Source organism: Manihot esculenta, chromosome 14, assembly GCF_001659605.2.
Source record: "Manihot esculenta cultivar AM560-2 chromosome 14, M.esculenta_v8, whole genome shotgun sequence".
Classification (NCBI taxonomy): domain Eukaryota; kingdom Viridiplantae; phylum Streptophyta; class Magnoliopsida; order Malpighiales; family Euphorbiaceae; genus Manihot; species Manihot esculenta.
The window spans coordinates 6,701,371-6,724,597 of NC_035174.2; the positions used below are offsets into that span (position 1 = coordinate 6,701,371).

Genomic DNA, 23,227 nt, shown 5'->3' on the forward strand with positions numbered 1-23,227 from the left:
AAAAATAAAAAATAAGTTATTTTATTAAAAAATATTTTTTATTTTTTCAATATAAATTATTTTCTGTAAATAAATAATCACTAATATTCTAAATCAATTGTTATAAGAATTAAACTTAAATTATTATAATTTATTATATTAATAATTAGAAATAATTTATCTATTCACTTTCTATAAAAATATAACTTTTATTATCCATTTTATATAAAATGCATGAGAACAATCTCCATTTTATATATTTCTTGACATCTCTCTATTTTCAAATAGCTCTTATTTTAAATTTTTTTAATTATTTTTTTAATATCTAACCTGAAATATGTATGATTGCACTACATGTAACAACCAACTCAATTCTATTAGCTAAATTGTAATTGGACGATGACTCTGGAGAAATTATATTATTATTTTTTAATGGTGAAATATATTTATATTATGATTGTTGTAAGTCATTCGTATTATTATAAAATAATATTCATCTAATATAATTGATATATTTAAATATTGAGCTCCTCTCCGCAGCCATTACTGTCAATGTTATCTATGATGGTTAGAGTTTAATAAATTTTATTTTTTAAAAAATATGAAAATTATTATTATATATTAATAATATATAATAATAAGTAATTTTTTTATTATAATTGGATTTGTATGAATTTATATTTATTATTATTTTGAATTTGAAATTTTAAAGAAAATATTTTACTCTCAGAATGAATTTATATTAAAAATAATATTATTTTATAAAATAATATCTGAATATCAAAATTTGTAATAATTGTGGGCAAACCACTAGTTATTCACAAATTTCATTTACTATCAAAATAATAACTACAAATAATACAAATGACTAATATATATGCAAAACTGAATTTAGAAAAATTACTTAAACAACAGCCTATAATTAAGTTATTAATATACCAAAAATCAATAATTGTGGCCTTTGAAACTATATAAATATAAAATTATTATCCACAAGATTTCCTTCCGATAATATAATATTATTAACCCCAAGAATTATTTCCGATGATGTAGTGCAAAGAAAAGAGAGATGATGGCGACGAAAAAAGAAAAATAAATAAATAAATAAAATAAAATGACACGGGAGGTAGTGATTGAATCGACCCCATCTCCTTCAAATATTTATATGCAGGTTGGTGTCTCCTTTCAGTGACGAAAATGAGCAAAATCGTCACATCTCTGTCAATGTAAACAGGACTCATATCATCTTCTGCCGGAATTAATAAGAATGATCGATTTCAAAACTCGTCTACTTTAGGTTTCTAATTCATCAGCACCACAATTCAGATTTTGTTTCAAATTCCATCTTTAGTTTACAAGTATGGGAAGAACTCCATGCTGCAACGAAGCTGGGTTAAAGAAAGGTGCATGGACGGCTGACGAAGACCAGAAACTCATCGCTTATATTCAAGAACACGGCGTAGGAGGGTGGCGGACCTTGCCTCAGAAAGCAGGTTAGATTAATTCTTTACTCATCATTAATTGTTATTCTTCATTTCAAAATCAAAAACTGTTTTCTGGGAAATGTAATGTGATCTGCGGACACACAAATCTTCAGGATGTGAATGTGAGATCTCAACAGTGAGAGCTTTCTGATTTCTTGAGTTGGTTTCTTGGTGATATTAATGACAGGTCTCCAGAGATGCGGAAAGAGCTGCCGATTGAGATGGGCTAATTATCTTAGGCCTGATATCAAAAGAGGAGAGTTTAGTACAGAGGAGGAGCAGCAGATCATTCAACTTCATGCTTCTCTAGGCAACAGGTAAAAAAGTAACATGCCATCAAGCTTAGGATCACTTGAACATAATTCAATTTCTGGGTAGAATTTTAATTTTCAATTTGAACCACGATATAGTTTTCTTTGTTAAAATTCTCTGTAATTTCATTTTATGGAAAAAAAAAAAAGAAATTGTAATTACATATACAAGTTGGCAAGTGAGTTTATTCTCCATTTTTATTGATTATGATTGAAATTCTGATATGGGAATTCTTAGATTAAAAAAATAATTAAGTGCATGAAAATTGACGCATGATATTATTAATATGAATAAATAAATAAATGCAAGATTCATGAAAGAGGATGGATGATCATGTATAATGGTGAGAGCTTACGTCTATCTTGGGAAAAAAGACACAGCCTCTTCTGCATAACATTGGTACTTGAAATAAGTGGAGAAAGATTGCTGTGACGACTTAAGTAATTTGATTTTTTTTAAAAAAAATGTTTTTGTCTAGGTGGTCTGCAATTGCGAGGCACTTGCCGAAGAGAACGGACAATGAGATCAAGAATTATTGGAACACACATCTCAAGAAACGATTGGTTGATATGGGCAATGATCCTGTGACTCACAACCAGATTAGCCCTTCTCCTACATCATCATCATCCGTTGATAATCCCGGCAGTGTGGGTGAGCAAAGAAGTGACTCTCAAATCAAGCCAATCCAAAGGTCTATCTCAACTTCAACTAAGTTGATCAACAAAGTATCTGCAAAGTTTGCTCAAATGCAGCGGAAAGAAATTGCCACCAAAGTCTTAACACCTTCACCTAGCCTTGATGCAATCAAGGCTGTTTTACTTAACTCAACTAAAGATACCATTACTTTTAGAGGCTGTACCCGCCGTGACGACGGAGGCAGCGGCGGCGATGGTGATGATATTGATGTTGAAATTATAGCATCTAGGCCTGTTTCATGCTCAAGTTCAAGTCGGATATTGAATAAAATGGCTACAAAACTGAAACCATCAAAGAATCTTGACTTGCTTAAGGATAGGCTAAGTGTTCCATCAAAGCAATCAATGGCAAGTACGAGTACTGGTTCTGATACTAGCGCTGCTGGTGGTAGTTACAACAACATCGAGTCTCCCATTTCAATATCAGACTTTTTGGAGAGCTTGCCAACTTCATCTTCTGCATGCGAGTCATCAGAATTTACAGGAAATTTAAACATGGGTGATGATCAAGTTAACGAAGCACTGGCAGCTTTTCATCAAGCAATGGAGTTGGAGACTACAACCACCCCAGAATCTCCCATGTATACACCATATGAATTAGAAGAGTTTTTAGAAAATTATGGTGGTGATGGAGAAGATCATGGGGCAACTTTTACAAATGATGTGAACCAAAGCAAAGCATGTGATTCTCAGGTCGCCACATCTATGGAACCCACTACTGATTTCATTCAACAATTCACAAATATGCCTTTTGATTGCAGAGATAATGAGTACTCCACAACCAAATGCTATTTCTATGGTGAAGAGGAAAGCAATGGTGGAGATTTGGAAGTGAATATGAATTATTGGAACGAGGATTATGGTTGGTGAAATTCACTGATTCGATATTCGGACAAATCAAGAGTAAAGCGAGGGGACAAAATTTTTAATTCATAAATTATAATATCTAATAGTCAAGTTTTGTTAGTCAAGCAAAAGTTCCAGTATTATTAGCCGAAAATAAAAACCTACACGAAAAATAAAATTAGACTCATTACTTGATTTGCATGTGAGCAACTAGTTTACTTAGTTTTATTCTCGCCAATTTCAAAGATCAATTTGTTGCAAGTACCATCAAAGCAACACAAGTAAGTACACATTTAGAATAGTACAATGTCCTTTTGATGTTTCCTAAAGTAAAGTCAGAATAATTAGACGATTTGAATGCTAAACATCCATATCTGGAGGACGTGCAAAAGAGGTCATTATAATTTATCATTATTATTATTTTCGATCTTTCAAAAAGATTACGAGTACAATAATCTTAAAAATTTAGATAGGAAGTGAACCTACCGCTAGCAGAAATAAATTATCAATTATAATTACAATTGTTCCAATAAGGTCGAGAATTACAAATGTGATACAAACGTACATTTGCAGGCCACAAGATTATTGCGATTGATATTAATCCTTCAACAAATCATGCTTTTGTAATTTTGTCTGTTTTAACTATAAAAAAGCTAAGACACCAGACAGGATGCGCTGGTTATCTCTGATTTTTATTTTTTTTACCAACTTACGTGCTTTTTTTTTTTTTTTTTTTTTTTTCTTTTTCTCATTTGCAAGAAGTGAAACTGGTCATAATAAGTTTGAGCCTAAAAGTCTAAACTGGAGCATGCCTCATTAAAAATGGACAACCCAAGTTATCGTTTGATCAAAGGGATCACCTCCAATGCTATGAAGCCAAATCATCCAATGCTACACTCAAAGACTTTTACACTTTTGGACATATTAAGAAAACTTTGCCTTTGTCCACATCAGGTAATGGTACTTAGAATTGAACCCGCGAGAGCCGGTTCGATTCATTCTCCTCACCCCAAAACTTATGGACGAAAAACAAAATAGAAATCTTTCACTATTATAATTGCGATAGAAGATTTGGCCTTTCGAATTACCAATCAACGGAGAAAAAGGATGGGAATGGGACAACTGTCTTCAAAAGAATATATTTACTAAAGTGATCAATAAATAAGCAACAATGGCGTCATCAACAACTTTATCATCAAATAATTCATGGTGACGACATCATTGACAACGTTCACTTCATCTTTTTGCTATTCCTTCTTAATGCGCATCGCTTTCCTAAAACCATGGGATCGGGGACATGCGCCCTTTTGGATGTATATGACAATTACAACGGGTGAATTTTATTTAAACTCCGCCACATGTAAAAACCAATTTTCTAACTATGAAATTAAATAGTCGTATCCAAATTGTGCATAATTAATTAAAATATTTATACTAGTAAATATACAAATCTAAATTATTGTTAAATTCACTTTCATTCTCGTGCTCTCCCATTTCCACAATCTTACCCAACTTGGTCTGATCTAGAAATCAGCAACGACCAGTAAATTCACCTTAAGCTTTTTGCCATTTATGCTTATAAAGACTCTGAACCACACGCATGCCCAAAGGCCCAAGTCGCAGAAGAAAGGTCCAAACTTCATAATCCCACTTAGAATGTGGGTCAAGCCCAAAGGTTCAGTCAGTTAAAGTGAAAAATTAAATTATTTTTTTTGGGCATTAGGATCGTTCCTTTCCATCATAAATACATGATAAAAGCAGAGAGGTATAATCAATCCTCCTCCCCCAGTCAGGCTCTAAAAGACTTTGATGCCTAGTATAACTATTGAAACTATTCAACCTAGCTGTGTGGTTAACAAAATCAAACTTTCAGCTTCTGTAGCTGCCATTTGATGTCACTAACAGCTTCAGAACTACCCAAAACCAATCCAGCACTTACTAATCAGAATCAGAATCTGACATCGGCATCTGGTAAGCATTTTTTGGTTCCACATCTGTTATGGAGGGAGGTATATCCTTACTGGAGGCATTTCTTCTTCTCTCTCTACGTTTTCGCATAATTTCATCCTGTAAGAATACACGTCACTAGAATTACCTTAAAACTGCTCTACAAAGATTGCAGAGGATCAGATGTAGGATATAAAAACTGAAGGCAAATCCCCTAAAATTAACAATTACATGTGTGTACTAAAAGCTGAACATCTAAACATGCAGCTAATGCATGAAGCGTGACAGAGAAAAAGGTAAGCGCCATTATAATCAAAAGCAGTTTCAACAACATTTGTATAGTTGATCTGAAGTGAAGTTAACAGTTAGAACTATGCAGATAATGCTGACTTTGCAAGTATGAAGAGGAACACTTTCACCTTTCTTTGCTTTTCACAGATACTATTTCACACGCTCTGTAAGCTAATGTAGAAAACAGAAAGTGCTTTCATGAAACCCTAATTTCCTGCTGTGCATAGTAGTTGAACACCATTCTAAAAATGCGTACCCATAGATGGCTCACTCACCTTCACATTTGATTGTCTTGGTTGGCTCGACTTACTCTGACGAGTTGGTTGATTTCTCATCAGCCATATAGTACCAAAAGCCATTAAAGCTCCCAAAAGTAATATTGGACCAATCCTTGGATCTCCCATGTGATCGAACGTTTTGCTTATGACTCTGCGGATGATGTGCTTGATTCCCACACTTCTGGATAGAATGGTTTGTGCTCCTTTTGACCAGAAAGGATCTGTATCTTCAGGAACAAGATCAGGAGTTTTTATTTTCTGCATTGGGAACAAATTAAGTGCTTAATGGAGAGAACGCACAGAAAAATATTATCTATAAACTTCAGAAATATTTCACATTGCAGCATTGACCATTACTTTGCGTAGGGTAAGGACCACTTCCACCTTATATCTGTCTACTATCAGATGGTTCTCCAGGTTCCACCATGATATAGATATCTTACTACATCTTGGTAGTTTAAAAGTTAAGCCCACGTTCACCATTTTAGTATATTGTTTAACAATATTAGTGAAAATGCAGGTCCAACGGCTTAAGCCAAGTAACGAGATGTTAACCCACCATCTAACAAAATCTGTTTCCATAATCGAAGTATTTTATGGTGCACAAAAAAGATGACCACTTAAAGTCAGTAGCATTGTTTATTTCCCTTGTTACTGTACATCTAATGATATATATAGATTATATATAAAACAGCCACGCTATGGGAGATCAACATTTGATGTAGCAATTTCGGCAAAATTAGGCTTAATAGGAAAATTTTGAAGCTTACAAAGAATGGGAGGTCCCTAGTCTCGCCATCCCTAATTGTTCCCGAGATCCACTGAATGATCTGTGCCAAAATTAGAAAACAAAGAACACAATGAGAAAAATAATAAGTATACGTCATAGTTTCCTTCTATTTGAGATTAATCTCAATAAAAATAGACATAACAAAATTTAATAGATCCAAAATGAATTTTAAATTACTTTAGGAAGAAAATCGCTATGAAGTCCTTGTACCTGTGCTATTTCGTTGGAACCATTGTACCTTGCAACAAGCTGTGATGCAGGATCTGCTTCCTCGGTTTCAAATACATTTTTCTTAACCCTGACATTATCTTGAGTAGCATTCCTTTTGTAACGTACAATAAATAACCTAGGTACATCAGTCAGATCCCTCCTTGGTCCACAGGTATCATAGCTGGTTTCTGAATGGAGATAGAAGAAGCAATATTTCTGGATGAAAATAATAGTGTTAATGGATTTGGTCCAAATATGATGGAGATGGTTCATAGTTGCTGAAGCATATTGCGAGGGATGGACGGAGGGGGGCAAGGGGGAGCATTTGCCCCCCAACCCAAAAGAATGTTGTTTAAATATATATCCATGTAATAAAAAATTATTTTAGTTATTGGCCCCATAAAAAATAATTATGTTACTTTATCGTGTTGTATGTAACATGAAATATGAGAAATCAGAATATATAATCTCTTTCATGATTTATTTAATAAATTTTATAAAATGCCACCATTTTTTTAGCTTAACTACACTCTATTATAAAATTTTTCAAATATATAATATTTGCCACTCACCTCAAAAGACAGTGATATTAACTACATATATAGCATTGCACCCCCCCCCCCCCCCAACCCAAAAAAAAATTCCTGGCTGCATCCTTGCATATTGCAAAAGTTCATAGCTAACATCATTTTTTTTTGCAACTGATTTGTGAAGAGGGAAAATGGATGGTGAAATAAACGTGATACAGGTAATCTCAACAAAGAATATTAGCAATAAGTTGATATATTCCACAACAGATATCGTATTATAAGATAACAGGGCATAGTGGTCATACTTCATAGAGATCAAAGTCCATCCACTTGGCCAATTTAGGCATGCATGATTATATTTAGCATTGTGGCCAAGGCTTAGTTATTGTTGTGGTGGCCAATTTATGACATTTAGATATACAATCAAATGCCATGAACTTGGTGCAGCCTCACTCATCTGTCCTCAAATCCAAGTAATTATCTAATACGCTACAACTCATATTCTGACATGCATAATCTTCATGATACAACTTTACCAGCTCTTATAATGTGCATTCAACAGGCTTAGTGTAAAATTAACAACATAATCCAAAAGAAATTAGATAACTCACTTGTTGGGCTTCTCCATCAAGCCAAGCAAATGTCAGCCTTTTCTTTTTCAGTTCAGTTGCCAATGATATGAATTGATCTTTATCAACATCATTCAACTCTACATCATTTGATAATATTTCTTGTACCTTGCGTACGGTCTGTGAACTCATGCAATTCACTCATTAGATACCACAAATACATGGGAATTGGACAGCACACCACGAGCTATCAGACAGCAGAAAACTATATTTAAGACAGCACCAGACTCCTATTAAAAATGTTAAAAAGATAAAATATATATAAAAGAAATCTATTATCGTATAAAGTATTTCCAACAATGGACATGACAGATACACTTCAGTAAATGGAGAGGAAACACAGTACTATATTTACAATTATACAGATAGTTACACAAGTTTAAATATTAGTAACAAACATAAGACATGTAGATAAATTACAAACCCACAAGGCATGTCACGTGTATTGTCAGATGGAGACTGAGGTTCATGCATTTGGTAAAATTCTCCCAAATAAAAAATGCAAATTTATTCTTGGCCTCCATGAAGTTTAGCTTAACCCATAAAAGATAATCTGGATAAACATACTTACTTCACGCATCCTGTTGAGTTCTGGGCCCAGCCTTCCTGCTACAAGAACACAATACCATGACATGGTATCAACTCCAGCACGAGAATAGCCTCGGGCATCACAACCTAGCTCCATTGAATTCACACTTCTTAACTGTGGAAGTTCTGAAAAGGCAACAAGTCAAAATTAATTACAATAGTCAGATTATTTAAGATTGTGTCCTAGTCTTATGTAACAGCTATTATGTTTGATATAAGAGTTTCAGCATTTTATGAGAAGTCAAAGTTTGGTGTAATCTTATTTAGGCAAAAACCTAAACAAAAGCCCTTCAAGGTTTTGTGTTTTTGCTGCTAAGCCCTTCATTTAAAGATCTATTTTGGATCCTTTAACTATTTAATTTGGTGCTACTGAGTACTAAAATCATTATAAAAAGTACAATAGTGTGTAGTTACCGAAATTTTTAAGTTTTTGAAATTCTTTGATATTCATTCAAAATGCATGCATGCATGCATATATATATATACACACACACATACAAACACCAATTGTACTTGTAACCATAATATTTTAAGGTTTTATTATTTGATATCAGATCATTAGTCTTTCTTCACCGAACTTCTGCTGTTAATGAAAATTTTGGCAAATATTATCAACTATAATGCTAAATATATCTTCTAATGTTAATAATAGTAAGACAGAGCAGTTACATCAACTGGATCTAATTCATCGAGGTATATAGAACATGAACATTATAATGGCATGGAATTCTACAAGAAGAACTAGTTACACAGTAGCAAAGCCAACAAAACTGTCTGGCAAGTGGCTGATCAATGAGATCCCCATTCCCAAAAGAGAAGTATTTAATAAAGCTAGCAACATAATACTGTGCAGGTCAGTTATCAACTTGTCTGAAAAAGACAATTCAAGTCATCAAAGTGCCAATTGTCATTCCACTAAATACAAGTGATATGAGTTAGTTAAACTGAACAGCAACTACTTATAAATGAATAGGAAATACCTTGCTGTTTATTTTTTTCCATGACATCTGCAAACCAGGAAGTGTTGAATGATCCTGCATAGTAATACACAAAGGTAAGCCTGCTTCATGCAAAGAAATCTATAACGAAGTTTTTTTATGTACGAAAGCCAAACATGAAAAACTAAAAAGAATACAGACCATGGAAGATGACAGGTTTAACGCCTGGATCTTTCAAGAACACAATAGCAGGAGCAGATTCCACCTCAAACCTGTAATTGACTTCTATTAGTAGATGTAAAAATCATGGTTAAGAAAAAGACAGCAAAGGATATCTCCTATGTATGCTAGGAGTTACAACGTATAACAATCTACATATACACACACACAAAAGTAATTGGAAAAGAATTTCCTACTACCCAAAAGCGAAGTCCGCTGCCATTTTCTTTTAACTTCTCCAAAGGTTTCCATGATCTGACTTCTAAAAGCCCTTAGATTCTTCTCACTACAAGTTAAACACAAACTAGCCATGGGAAAGGCATTGGCATCCCTTCTACAAAGTTTCAATGTAAGCCTTTCCATGGTCGATGCAACAAATTCCATCTCCTCATTCTAAATATAAAACTGGTTTGAAGCATTAAAGAATATCACCAAATTATGATTAAGCAAATGAACAAGACTCCTTTTGCATAAGGGAAGGAAGTTGCCATGCATCTTCCCTCTCTTCATCACTTGAATGATTACAAAAATTCTTCCCCACAAGGTTTTCCAATAAAATGAGAGAATTTTGAAGGCACTTCTACTCCTGAAATAGATCTCCATGTATAAGAAACCTGTTTGTACTTCTATTACCTCTGACAAAAAAAAAGTGATAAGATTCCACATTAAACTCCATCGTCATCATCATCCATTTAAATTGTTGAGGCATGGAAATTAAGCTCACCCTCCTGTTGCATTCTTGAATGATTAATCTGACTAGAACAACAAGAAATCCTAATCTTTGTAGCTCATGCTTCTTTTCTTTCTATACAGGGAAAATAGACCACTCGATTTTGGTCAACATAATTGACATATCAATAATGATCCAAGGCTACGAGAGGGACACCTAATTAAAGTTATTCAGAATCAAAAGCTTTTCATATCCTTATCCTCCTCTTGCATGTGCACTTCAAACAAATAAAGGGCTATCTCATCATCTAGACCATCTCCCTCTCCCAAACTCCTAGTTCCCTCTATCAACAAGGTTGCACACTCCCATTTCAAACAATTGAATAAGACATTGATGATTAAGTCTGATAGAGGTGAAATATGCACCAATCATGCCAAAATGGAGGGACCACCCTACACCTCAAAAGAACTGCAAGTTAAAGGTGAAGTCTCCCATGGTGTTTGTTACACAATAAAAAGTCTTTTTTCCCAGTTTAAGAAAATAAAAAATTTATCAGCGGCACCTGGCCAAAAAGGAGTCCGTACAACATACCAAAGACAACGCATTCAATAATAGGATACTTATGAAACAATAACCAGCACACAATGTAGCGAAGGAGAAAGCACATCGACTTACGTATTCCACCAAAAGGAGAAATCCTCCCCTCGCCAAAGCACAAATGCAAAGCAGGCATAAGCCCAATAACCTTTTGCAGTTTGACGTACAAATGGAGTTGCACGCACTCCTGTTTTTGAGAAGAAAATGACTTTTACCTGTAGTAAGGAAAGCCTGGTAATTAATAATATTATTAAAGGTATTGCCACAAAACTGCATGCACATTAAAGAAAGACCACTGACTCACAAAACTATGCTAGAATGACCATTAACAGGTTCATATTAAATCTTTCCCCTCTCTTTCAAGAAGAAAAAATTGGATGAAACGGCTGGTGGTAACTTAACCCTGAGACACCATGCCAGCAGGCCTCATAGAGTGAAGGCAGCCCACCATGAGAGTACCATAACTCAACACAAGGATTTAGTAAAAAGAGCATCACATAAGCATCCATTGCTGAAGATCAAAATATTGGAATTATGCTTCTATTGTCTCAAAGACTAACACAGGGGGATGAGTAAGAAATACCTTGTGTGGACCACACTTCGCCAGGAAATTCTTTCCCTGATGTCAAAATATAATTTCATGTCATTCCAACAGTAGGGATACAAAGTACAAAAGAGGTCATTAGATATGAAGAGGAGAAAATTAATTAAACTTCTTATATAAAGATTTAAAATATGATCGTAGGATGTACCAAAAGCAATTTACGCATATGTATGCACATGGCTGTAGTTATCCATATGCAAAATTTTAGCTAGAGTGAAGGTTAAGGCATATTATCACATATAACTACACAGCAAAAGCTGCAGATGTATGGTAACCAGTCTTTCTAATTCACGATCCAGAAATCAACTTGTATATACAAGTATCTGAAACTGATATTAATTTTAACTACCTCTCATATGGTTCCAATATATATTCTTAGATTTATTCTAAGATGATTTTTCCATGGACCTCAGTTTCTGCTTTTCTTTTTCCTATTTTTTCTCCCAATATTATTTCCATTTCCTCATATTGAGCTAAACTGCAGTTTCCAAACTCACTTGATATCCCCTCAGTTTTATAATCTCAAACTGCAAGATTTAAATTGTCATGTCTCAAAATCAGACAAGTGTGATTAACACCCTGGGTGCACTTCCAACTCTTCCTCTCTGTGCCTACCAGTTTTCAGTACTGAAGAAAATGTTAAGAAATAAGATGAAAGATGAAAATATAATGACAACACTACATTGCTAGCAAGCTACATAGAACACTTGGCAGTGAATGAAGGAGACGAGGCAAAGCACCAGAAAAGAAATAAAATGCTTTTGCCCTCATTCATAAGACATAGGCCAAAAGACATCCAATATGTTAGAAATATCCACATCCTTATCTTTCTTTATGTTCCATACGGTGCCTTATTAGGAGGAAAGTAAAACTGATGGGCTGAAAAAAAGGCATCATTGTGAAATGAGGGTCCATTTAATGTGATCTCTTTCACACGGGCTCTCACATGTGGTCAATAATTCTGTCCCTAACATCTAAAGCAAAAATAACAAAGATTTTTTTTTTATTTTAATCAAAACAAGTATATGAACTTTAGAGAATGTCTCCAATTTACCAGCGACTCTTTGGAATGATACAAAATGCGAGGTAAACCAAGTATGACAGTTGCAAACCAATCAGTAACAGCATCAATGGAGAGATCTCCCTCATACCTAAAAGAAAAATTTTAGTGGCATTCACTAATATCCAGTTATAAAAGCTCCTATTTACTGAATAATTTTTTTTTTTTTTAAAAGGGAAAAATTGAGTCTCCAACTGCCAACTTACCTAATAAGGCAATCTGAAGTTTTACACCCCGATGGAAAAGCAACAAGTGAAGGAAGTCCTGTAATCATTTCTAACAAGTTAAAAACCAGAAACAATTGTTGTAGTTGGCTCTAGAGCCTATAACTAAAGTTAATGGGGGAAAAAGTTTGAAATCTATGAGAGGCATACTTCAAAACATCATTAAATATGTTTAGAAACAAAAGCAGCATATAAAATAAATCAGAACAATGACCCCAATAACGTGAGTGGGGAGCTTGAAGGGACCGAAAAAGAAAATTCTGACTCTTAAAATGCACAAAAGCTTCTGACAGTTTAACTTATTCTCATTTCATCAATCCCTACTCCACCACTCCTACAAAGTGCTTCACACTAAAGGTGTTTGTAGCACAGTAATGGCAAGCATTAGGTTCAAGACTTCAAGCATTCACTACTGTTAGACAGCCAATCGTCCCATTTAAATTGAATATGGAAAGCTACACATGCATCTTGTCCTTATTTCTACACCTACCCAATCCATTGACATATTGAAGTACTAAATAAATCTTTCTAGGTTTGTTATCCATCAAAAATTTTCCTTTGAATAAAATAAAATTTAATATAAGCACTTACCATTCCTAAAGAAGAAATGTCCTGTTGGTTTTCGCTCAGCAAGGAATGTCGCAAGTTGAGCATCACCAAGTTCTACCATACCAGTGTTTGCAACCCCTTCCAATAAAGAAGCTGAATGTACAGAGCACAGATAGTAGAAAATGAATCCCAAAAATTTAACTACATTTCATTTTATTAGAGATGATGAACCAATATAAGCAGAACATTGACAGATCTAGACTCCTGGAAGAGTGCAAAATTAATGAAAGACAGATGTTTGCAAAAGAGAAAAAAAAAGGTAACCTAGAATTTTATTTATATTTCCAGTGCAAATATTTTTTGTATAAAACTATAAATAGGTAAGAGGAATTTCAAACCAGAAGAGGAAAATATAACTTGGAAACAGAGAACTTTCAAAAACTTTGATATATTAGTAGTGAAAACATACTGATCTCTTTCCAATAATTAAAGAATTGAGCACAGCGGCTGCTCCCTTTTGAATATATCTGCAACCAAATTTTCAACCTGAAGTCAACAACAACATGACAAAACACATATATGACATGAGATTTTATCATTCCATGTTTGATGCGTCTTCCAAAAACTTCATATATATGTAGTAATGTAAATGAGAGTTAAAAAACCCTTCTCAAAAAGGAAGAAGGGTAAACAAGAAGAGGAACAAAACAGAAACTGTTAAGATTTTACATTCAATTTTGATTTGTCAACCAGAAGTCCAAATACACAGGTGTCTCTAAGCATAGAAGAAGACAATTACTCTCTGCCAAAACACATATGCATGTGCAGGCACAGTGTATAGAGCTTCAACTCTAAGTTATCAATGATCACATCTTCTACCATTTGAGACTAATTCCACATTTTATTGCTAAAGTTTAATGTTATACTGGTCTCTACGCATATCACGACATTTGATCCCCATTACACTGACCAGCCTCTAAATTCCAAATCTAATTATACACACACAAATAAGGTTTCACAAAGAGATCTCCAATGTTCAGAGTACACCACTTTTTTTTTTGTACAGGGACTTCACAGATGAAGTATACAAAAAGATGCTGCAGTAAATAATTTGGTCTAAGAAATAGACTATATTTTGATAAATGGAATTTATTGGAAAAAAGTCCCCCAAAAAAATGCATAAAATAATTCAATGAAATGTCATGAATAATATTCTACCTGAACAAGCCATGTCTTAGAATTACTAAACATAGACCCAAACTCCTCAGATGTAATGATAGTGTGAGCGTGATCTCCAGGATCTGATATCAACATAAGATTATTTATTTCATTATATTACTTCAATGATTTCAAAAGTTAAAAATTTGAGCACTGAGAAATGTTTAGTTTTGGAAAAATGTAAATGGAAATAAAATTTAAAAAAGAAAAAGGTCTAGGAATGTACTATTTACTAACCAAAATGTGTAGCTTCTAGTAAGGGAAGTCCAACACTTGAAAAGCTTTCCCCAGCATATAGCTCTTTCAACTTGTCAAGAACAAGCTATGACAAAGAAATTTCAGGTCACTATAAAAAATGCACAACCTGGAAGACAGAGGGAAGTGTTGGGGATTTGGGAACAAACTGGAGGTGCTACAGTAGCAAGTAACATTCCAAGAGTCAGCTACTCACAAATTGCTCATCAATGCCGAATATGTCATAGTCCCTTTTCCATAAGGGATTCGTCAACAACTCGTAAGCATATTGTATCTGACAGGACACAAAATTATCAAAATAATTCATTGAACATAACGATAAACCATATCGTGGCAACAATCATATCACCACATTCAGCAGATAAAAGAGGAAAAAGCACTTGCTTCGGTTATGATCGCCATTTTCCATTCTATAAAATGAACCTGTTAGTCCACTGGCGATCACTGAAGCATAATGAGCCTACTATTTCAATAGGATTTAATTTCTTAATACAGTCTCAGTAACAAACATCTGTAGAAGTATGATGAAATGAGGATAAGCCTTTAATTAAGGAATCCAAGTCAACTAACCTCTATGAAATTAGCAGCAGCAGGAACCTCGATGCCTGAATTCCTGCAAAGAAAACAAATTTCTCAGGTTTCAGCATTCTCAATAAATAAATATACCAAAAAAATAAGCTAATCAAGAACTTGAAGCCAAACAAGTGCGAAAATTTACCACTTTGAAGACAGTTTCTCGTAAGCATCTTTCACTTCTTCAACGGAACTATACCTTTTAACGCCCAAAACTGCGCAGACTTCCAGGTTAACAAAAGAAAATCATAATACCATGTATGAATAATCATTGATCACACACTGACCATCGTAGTGAGAAAGAGGAAAAGAGCGAGGAAGAACAACAAGCTGATAGAAAAGAGCAAGGGCGAAGAGAAGGAGAGGCACGGCGTAGGCTATGATCGGTGGTAAGATTGACGAGGTCGCCGCTACTCGGGCTCCTCCTGTAGTCATCGCGATACAGAAACTTTTCTCGTCACTACCAGTGGCTCCCGGAGAGTATAGACTAGGCGAAGAATCTTAAGAGAGTTATTGGGGGCTTATGATCAGGAATGGTCGGGTGCAGGAAAAGGGCGTAGTTCTAAGTTACAAAGGTGAATTTGGGTTTTTTATTTGGATGGTTATTTTATCTTCGCTTGCATTTTTTTTTTTACATTTAATTATTTTTTAAGTCTGAATTTATAAATGTGTATAGAATCAAACTGATTATAAGGAGTAATCGAACCAAATAAAAAATAAATAAATATTGATTTGTTTCAATTTAAACATAATTGAAATTAATTAAAAAATCAGGAAGTAAATTTCATTGTTCTTTTTTTTTACTTTTGAGTAATATCAACTAATGGTATGTAATTGAAATCACATTGATAATAAAGGAAATCATATGTATAATTGTCTAATTCCGATTAATTAGGAAATATCATTTACGATCATACTATTTAAATTAATTATTAATTTATACAAAAATTATTAAATGTCACAATTTGAAATAAAAATAATATCAACTAAAAATATATACATGTATATAGATTTTAATCTATTTAATTTAATTAATCGGACAAAATATAAATATTTTGAAATTAATAACTAAATTAAATTAAATGAAATAATTAACTGAATTGAAATATTTAGTTTGACTGATTTTCCATCCAAAATAAAAACTGCTAACCACTATTATGTTCCTTAAAGATAGGTCTATAATTATTTTGATATGAATTAAGAAAATATAATTAATATAGTAACAAAAATTATGTTTTTTAAATATATCTTTCTATTCCTATTGGTACATAACTAAATTATCATTGGAATTAACAAATTTTAATTTTTTCAATATATAAAAGATTTATTAGAAAACTAATAACTATATTAGAAAAAAAAGGTAATTCCATATATGTAAATTAGGATATTAATTAATATCGAGACTAATCTCGTGTAATTCGTATTGGGCTGTCTCAGCCCCTAGAAAAAGCCCAAAATTAGTTAGGCTTACTTAGGCCACAAACTCGTCTGAAGGGCAAACCTGTAATTAGGTTAAGGAATTGGCTAATTCAGTGGCTTGCTGTTGCATCAGCAGTTAGTCGATCTTCTTGTAGCTACTGCTCGCTGATTTCTGAGTTATATTGCAGAAGCTTTGGTCTCTGTTTTGAGGTAAATTACCTAACTTTTTTTGGATCTCTTCTCTCAATCGCTTCAGATATCATAATCCTTCTTTTACAATGAGACAAATAAAATTATCAGATATATGTGTTCCAAGTGTGTCTTTCAGTTAATATATGGCTTCTCAATTTGTAGTTTCTGTAATTGGGTGTGGTTGGATTCTTGAAAAGTTAGTAGTGGTTGAATGATGGGATATGGATTTCATGTGGGTAGAGTGGGATTTTCCCAATATGGAAGAGACTTGATGTTGGTGTTGTGTGGTTGAATGTTTCCAAGTTCTTATTTGTTCTTTATATATCTTATATATGTGTGCTGCTGTTTTAATGGAAGTAGCACAGGATGATATATGGGATTTATTCTTTGCTCTTTTGCTGATAATCTTACTGTCAATTAATTAAATTTGATTGCTGACGAAGTATTTGCGATATGGTCTATGGTAAATTGGATTCTGAAATTACTAGGAACCACGTTGGTTTATAATTTAGGAGTGAAATGTAAAAATAATGGAACTTCAGAGGATTATTTCTAAAAGAACAAGAAAATAGAAAGATGAGAGTGACACAAGATTGCACGTTAAGAAACAATTTCTATTTCCTAGGAGGTTTGAGCTATTAGTTTCCAGTCTCTCCTCATTCTGTTTTGTGTTATGTTCTTATTAGGTTATTCTAGCAATGGGGAAGGACTCAAAACCAAAGGATGCAGGAGGGAAGGGCAAAGGGAAGCAGGCAGGAGGTGCAAGTGATGATAGTGCTTCAAAGGGTAAAGGAAAAGCTGGAAAATCAGATGGACTTGGCACCTGCACATATGTAAAAGGTTTTTCACCCCCTCCACCCCCACTTTTTTTTTCTCTCTCTCTTCCCTGAAACTTTCTTTATCATACGTTTTTAAGATCCTTAATATCAAGCAATTTATTCTGTTTTTTATTTGCTTCAGCAAGGCATATCTTATGCGAAAAGCAAGGTAAAATCAATGAAGCATACAAGAAACTGCAAGATGGTTGGCTTAGCAATGGAGACAAAGTGCCACCTGCTGAGTTTGCAAAGGTGAAAATGAATCTGCTAGATTTCATCTCAGAATTGTTTGACACTTTAAGATCTACTTTAAAGTTGAACACAACAACTTTTTTTTTTTCAAACAAATCAAAACCAGTAGTCATTCCAGTAAATTCGTTGATTATGCATGTGCTTGCATTAAATTAAATAATCACGCAGAGAATCCTTTTTGTTTTATTTTTATGATGTATCTGTTTTGGTCTAGGTTGCTGATTTATAAATTTTAGAATTGAATAATCTCTATAAAGTTGGAAATCTTTGTAGGGATAAATTTCAAATTTATAATTAGGATCACATGACAAGTATTTCACTCTCAGAAACCAGTGAAAACCAGGGGTGACGTGAGGGAACCTAATTGATTTTTTAGAAACAGAATAGTCCCTTGGTTTATGAATATGGATCCAGATGATGTAAGGGTACAAAACAAAAATAATCTAATTAGGTCAGAGTTCAAAATAGAAATAGTGGTTATTGAGTATGATGTGGCATTGCTGCACTACTTTCTTCCTCTTCCCGACATCTATCTTCTTCTTTCTGATGTTGGTACTTTTAACTTTCAAGTTTCAACTATGGCAACCTATTTTTACACTTTGCTCTTAAAACAGCTAGCCAAATCTTCCGCAAGGTTGGTTTTAGGTGTGATTCTTCAGTGATTTAATGTCATTATTTAAGTCATACATGGCATTTTTTAGATGAAGGAGAAGGAATGGAATGGAGAATGTTAATGGGTTTAAAAACGTTTAAAAGCTCTAGATAACTTCCAATTGAAGGGATTTAGAAAAATAGATGAGGTTAAAGGATATATATATATATAACCTCCATTGACCTTTCCTTTCATATTAAAATAATGGTGAATAGCCATTTGTCCCCTTAGATTAGGTCATACTAAATTAAAAGTTCCCTAATGTTTGAAATTTTAACTAATTGGTCTTGACATTTGATTTAATGGACCATTTAGTCCCTCCATCCGCTTTTCCATTAGTCAATAATTAAAATCAGTTAAAGGTCATAAATGCATGTGAAAATTGAAAATTACCATCTGTTAAAAATTTTTAATTTGATCATTTTGAAATTATTCTTTAAAAGAAACTAGAAAGAGGAAATTCTAAAAATGTTTTGACGATGTTTCTTTAAATGAAGTCTTGAAAAATAATTTTCTTCGTTAATGAAGATATTTTTGGAATTTCTCATACATTTCAGAATTTTTGACACAGTTGAAAAATGAATGAAAGGGCTAAATAGTTAACTAATATAATTTGATTTTCAAACTGTATAGACCTGCTACTAAACCTAATCCCAGGAGGTAAAATGTTATCTACTGAACACTCACTTAGGATTTAGGTTAACTTTTTTTTTTTTTTTTTTTGCAACTCTTCTGATGTGGATGTTTAAGTTGTCTATTGATATTTTTGGCTGAACTGAGCGGAATTGATAACTACTTTTTCTTTTATTATCATTTCATGTTTTCATTAGCGTCCATTATGTAATAACCTTGTTGCCCCTCAGCTGGCAGCTGAATACTCTGAATGCCCTTCTGGGAAGAAGGGTGGAGACCTTGGGTGGTTCCCACGGGGAAAGATGGCTGGTCCGTTCCAGGAAGTTGCCTTCAGCACAACTGTTGGAGCTACCAGTGGGCCATTTAAATCAACGTAATGAGTTTCTAGCGTTCAACCCTTGCTTTCTACTCTTTATAAATCTCCATTCGTGTTGCATATTGGTTGTGCAATTGGTTGACTAATTCTAGATTCCTGTGCAGTCATGGATATCACATAATCTTATGTGAAGGGAGGAAGAATTGATGAGGAATGCGGCATGCGCATCAAGGGGCTCAAAACTAGTGCACTGTAGATGGGTTTATACCTTGGATAACTAGGTGAGGTTCGTGAATGTACCCCAGCAAGCAAGATTTTCATGGATATAAAAGTGGGAGTTGAATGTCTGAATGTTTTGGTCAGTTTCTTGCGTTTTCCCTTATCATTTCAAATAATGATGATATAGTTAAGAGAATTATGTGAAGCCCTTGAAGTTTGATGAAAGTAAGTTATGTTTGTTTGGGTTTAATGGAATGGAATATAATGTATTCTACGTCTCTGTCCTCTTCCACTACTTTTAAAGATTATAAAAGCAAAGGCTAGATGCATCATTTGGTTCTTGATTTTAACACAAAAATCAACATCCTGACTTTTTTGTACTTAACATTTAAGATTCACCTTTCGTAAAAGTGTCATATTTAGTCTTCAAACGTTGTAAAGTATACCTATTGAATCCTTGATTCATTCAAGATCAGATTGATTTTCGATTTCAACTTAATCAAAATAGATGACAATTTAAAAAAAATATTAAAAATAAAAAGTAATCTAACTTTGATTTAGATTGAATTATCAAAATTGACCTTATTTAGTTTAGTTGGGTTAAAATAATTTTGATTCAATTTAGTGTCAAGTGATTTTGATCAATCTGCTGCCAGTTCAAAGTCCGACAGTATTAAAAAAAAGTTTAATCAGAAAAAAGAACTTAAAAAAGGATACGCATAAAACTGTCAGCAATCCATACAAAATTTAACTGATACAATGCTCTAAAAAATTATTCCAACTAACGGTGCCGCTTTCATTTCTAGAACCACGAGAATTATGATCAAAAGAATTTAGATGTACGAGAATGAATCGCAGATTTTGATTTACAACTTAAAAACATGGATAAGTATGATTACAAAAATAGACAACTGACTACATCTCATCGGTAACATTAACAAGCTTGAGACCCCAGCTCATGTCCTCACAGTGCCGCACATGAGGCACCAGTGCACCAGTGTCAACCCCTCTCCGAACCTTGCAGTCATAAAATGGAGGTGAATGGAAACAAGGCTCCATCGACATGGCTCGACCACAAGGTGGATCAGGGGCTGATTGATTCTCAGGTTTGTAGAGTATCCATGGCTTCAACCCTCCAAGACCTTGAGCCACATACCCAAAGGTGGACCACGAGCTTGTGATCAGCACATCGGTAAAGCTCAGTAAAAACATTTCTGCCAATGCCTTTCTGTTGTGAATCTGCTTTTCTGTTTGCTGATACTCTTCATGACTTGGCTGGTAAATACCAACTAATTCGCCTGTCGTGGATGGATGTTCCCAGTACATGCTTCTCATCTGCTGAGAGTACCAGGAAGTTAAAGATGTCACCAGAACAGCTTTAGACTTGGTTCCTGATGGACTGGTGATGGAATCCTGCCTGCTGATTTCAGGCAGCAGATTCTCCTTTACAGCACAAGCTAGGATCTGATCCAACACATATTGGAAAGGACCAGAGCCAGAATCAAAGATTCTGATCTGGATCCCTATTTTTTCATTTGCTTTGGCTAAATAAGCTTGATAGTATCTGGTAATAAGTCCCCATACTGAATTTGTGGGATGAAAAAGATATTGGCCCAAGAAGTGGAAAACTGTTTCCTTATTTGGGAATAGATTTTTCAATTCTTGCTCAAAAGATGGCATCAAGAATAGAGATGGAATGAAGTAGTCATCTGTTTTCATTATCAACCAAGGTATTTTCTGAAGAAAATCTTGATTTTCGTCGCAGAAGAAAAGTTTATCTTGGTCATCATAATCATGGACCAGATGAAGATACACATGACTTGGTGGCTTCAGTCCATGTAAATTTGCAGAAACGTTGTCCTTAAGCATTCTTCCGTAACAGCTGGGAGAGTTCTGATTAAAGCTGTTGAATTGACCCTTCAGGGGGAAATCCAAAGGAAGAAACCATGAAACCTCTGGGAATGGTTCGCAAAAGAGATCAACCATGTCAACTCCAGGATCCACAAGTAGGACTCTGTTTGTGAGAAGAGCATAGAGAAATGCTGAAGCTAATGTCAGTATCCTATTCCCTAGTCCACTAAACGAGATCCATACCACATAACTACAATCAGAGGATTCAGGCTGACGTCCAAACTTCAGCTGTTCAAGCGTTTTGTTGTAGGATTCTGCATGTGGTCCACATTTTTCATGGAGAATTTCATAACGTCGCAACCTAGAAATGAGGTAAGAAGAAGGTTTATGTGGCATTTTCTTGCGAAAAGCGACTGATTGATACCTGCTGAGACAGGTTCCTTCACTGAATCTAGCAGAAAGCAGACCACCTAGCAACTTGTCTTGATGAACCCCGGCAAGCTTCGAGAACCTTTCTGAACCTAGGCCTTGGTAAAATAAGGGATCAAATCAAACATAGTAAACCCAAGAAGAGAAAAAAAAAAAAAAAAAAAAAGGAAAAAAAACTGAAAGAGTCTACATCCAATAAAAATTAGCACAAGATCAAAGTGAGCTTCAAAAGCAAGTACCTTTTTGTTCTTCAGCTTCAATGGCTTTTGGCAGTAAAGATTCCAGAGCATTATCAGATGGTGGGTCCCTAAGAACTACAGATGCAGAAAACACAACTGAAATAGCCATTAAAAGGACCACTAAACCACCCATCATTCTCATTGGGTTAACTCCACATTTCCTTTCCGTCTCTTCCACAGAGGTCTGCCCATCAGGATCCGAGCGGTTTCCCGGATCATTTTCCGGATTTCTCTTGAACCGCTTCATGCTTGATAATTATTCATCCGGTATACCGGTCAGGTCTCTTCAGGATCAAATCGGTCGTTTGGTAATGGTGGGTTTTGTCTTGCAGGAAGGGACAGTTAAGAGCAGAGAAAATGAAGTAGAGTGGAGACTGGAGAAGAGAGGATTTGATATCTGATGTCGGTAGAGTTAGAGTTGCTGCAGAGCCTAACAATGGGCATTTTCAGTTAAGCCGAGCTACAGCCCAACTTCAAAATTAATGATTGTTAATTTTTGAAAAAAAAAAATCTTTAAAGGGCACAAATTAAATGTTTTAAGGAAAATATATTAAATTTGAGAAGGAAAATTGAGGGGAGAAGTTAGAGGTAATCAAAGAAATTTAGATCTACAATGGAAGAAAGGTTTACCCTAGGGAGCGTATGCAACCCAATCGAATAAATTGAAAATTAAAATTTTAATATTTATAAAAATTGAATTAAATTGATTTTTTAATTTGAT

At 34.3% G+C, this 23,227-nt stretch overlaps 4 protein-coding genes across 4 annotated transcripts; 2 read left to right on the top strand and 2 right to left on the bottom strand.

The window, feature by feature from the left end:
* The first annotated feature begins 1,051 nt into the window (after positions 1–1,051).
* Positions 1,052–3,407, top strand: LOC110599654 (transcription factor MYB28). The gene is made up of 3 exons (XM_021736156.2): positions 1,052–1,472; positions 1,651–1,780; positions 2,254–3,407. The coding sequence occupies exons 1-3, from the start codon at positions 1,340–1,342 to the stop codon at positions 3,338–3,340; spliced, it is 1,350 nt and encodes a 449-aa protein (XP_021591848.1). The 5' UTR covers positions 1,052–1,339; the 3' UTR covers positions 3,341–3,407.
* A 1,526-nt stretch (positions 3,408–4,933) lies between these two features.
* LOC110599653 lies at positions 4,934–16,024 on the bottom strand. The gene is made up of 20 exons (XM_021736155.1): positions 15,774–16,024; positions 15,632–15,701; positions 15,484–15,526; positions 15,110–15,187; positions 14,896–14,980; positions 14,659–14,741; positions 13,910–13,967; positions 13,483–13,593; positions 12,874–12,931; positions 12,662–12,758; positions 11,587–11,622; positions 11,082–11,218; positions 9,719–9,789; positions 9,560–9,613; positions 8,563–8,705; positions 7,974–8,111; positions 6,833–7,048; positions 6,603–6,662; positions 5,830–6,090; positions 4,934–5,383 (listed from the first exon to the last, which is right to left on the bottom strand). The coding sequence occupies exons 1-20, from the start codon at positions 15,919–15,921 to the stop codon at positions 5,255–5,257; spliced, it is 2,076 nt and encodes a 691-aa protein (XP_021591847.1). The 5' UTR covers positions 15,922–16,024; the 3' UTR covers positions 4,934–5,254.
* Positions 16,025–16,980: 956 nt separating this feature from the next.
* Positions 16,981–20,265, top strand: LOC110599913 (peptidyl-prolyl cis-trans isomerase NIMA-interacting 4). Its single transcript, XM_021736530.2, has 5 exons — positions 16,981–17,115; positions 17,784–17,937; positions 18,058–18,167; positions 19,683–19,825; positions 19,933–20,265. The coding sequence occupies exons 2-5, from the start codon at positions 17,796–17,798 to the stop codon at positions 19,973–19,975; spliced, it is 438 nt and encodes a 145-aa protein (XP_021592222.1). The 5' UTR covers positions 16,981–17,115; positions 17,784–17,795; the 3' UTR covers positions 19,976–20,265.
* A 562-nt stretch (positions 20,266–20,827) lies between these two features.
* On the bottom strand, positions 20,828–22,996 carry LOC110599912 (galactoside 2-alpha-L-fucosyltransferase). Its single transcript, XM_021736529.2, has 2 exons — positions 22,507–22,996; positions 20,828–22,365 (listed from the first exon to the last, which is right to left on the bottom strand). The coding sequence occupies exons 1-2, from the start codon at positions 22,751–22,753 to the stop codon at positions 20,903–20,905; spliced, it is 1,710 nt and encodes a 569-aa protein (XP_021592221.1). The 5' UTR covers positions 22,754–22,996; the 3' UTR covers positions 20,828–20,902.
* Positions 22,997–23,227: the final 231 nt, after the last annotated feature.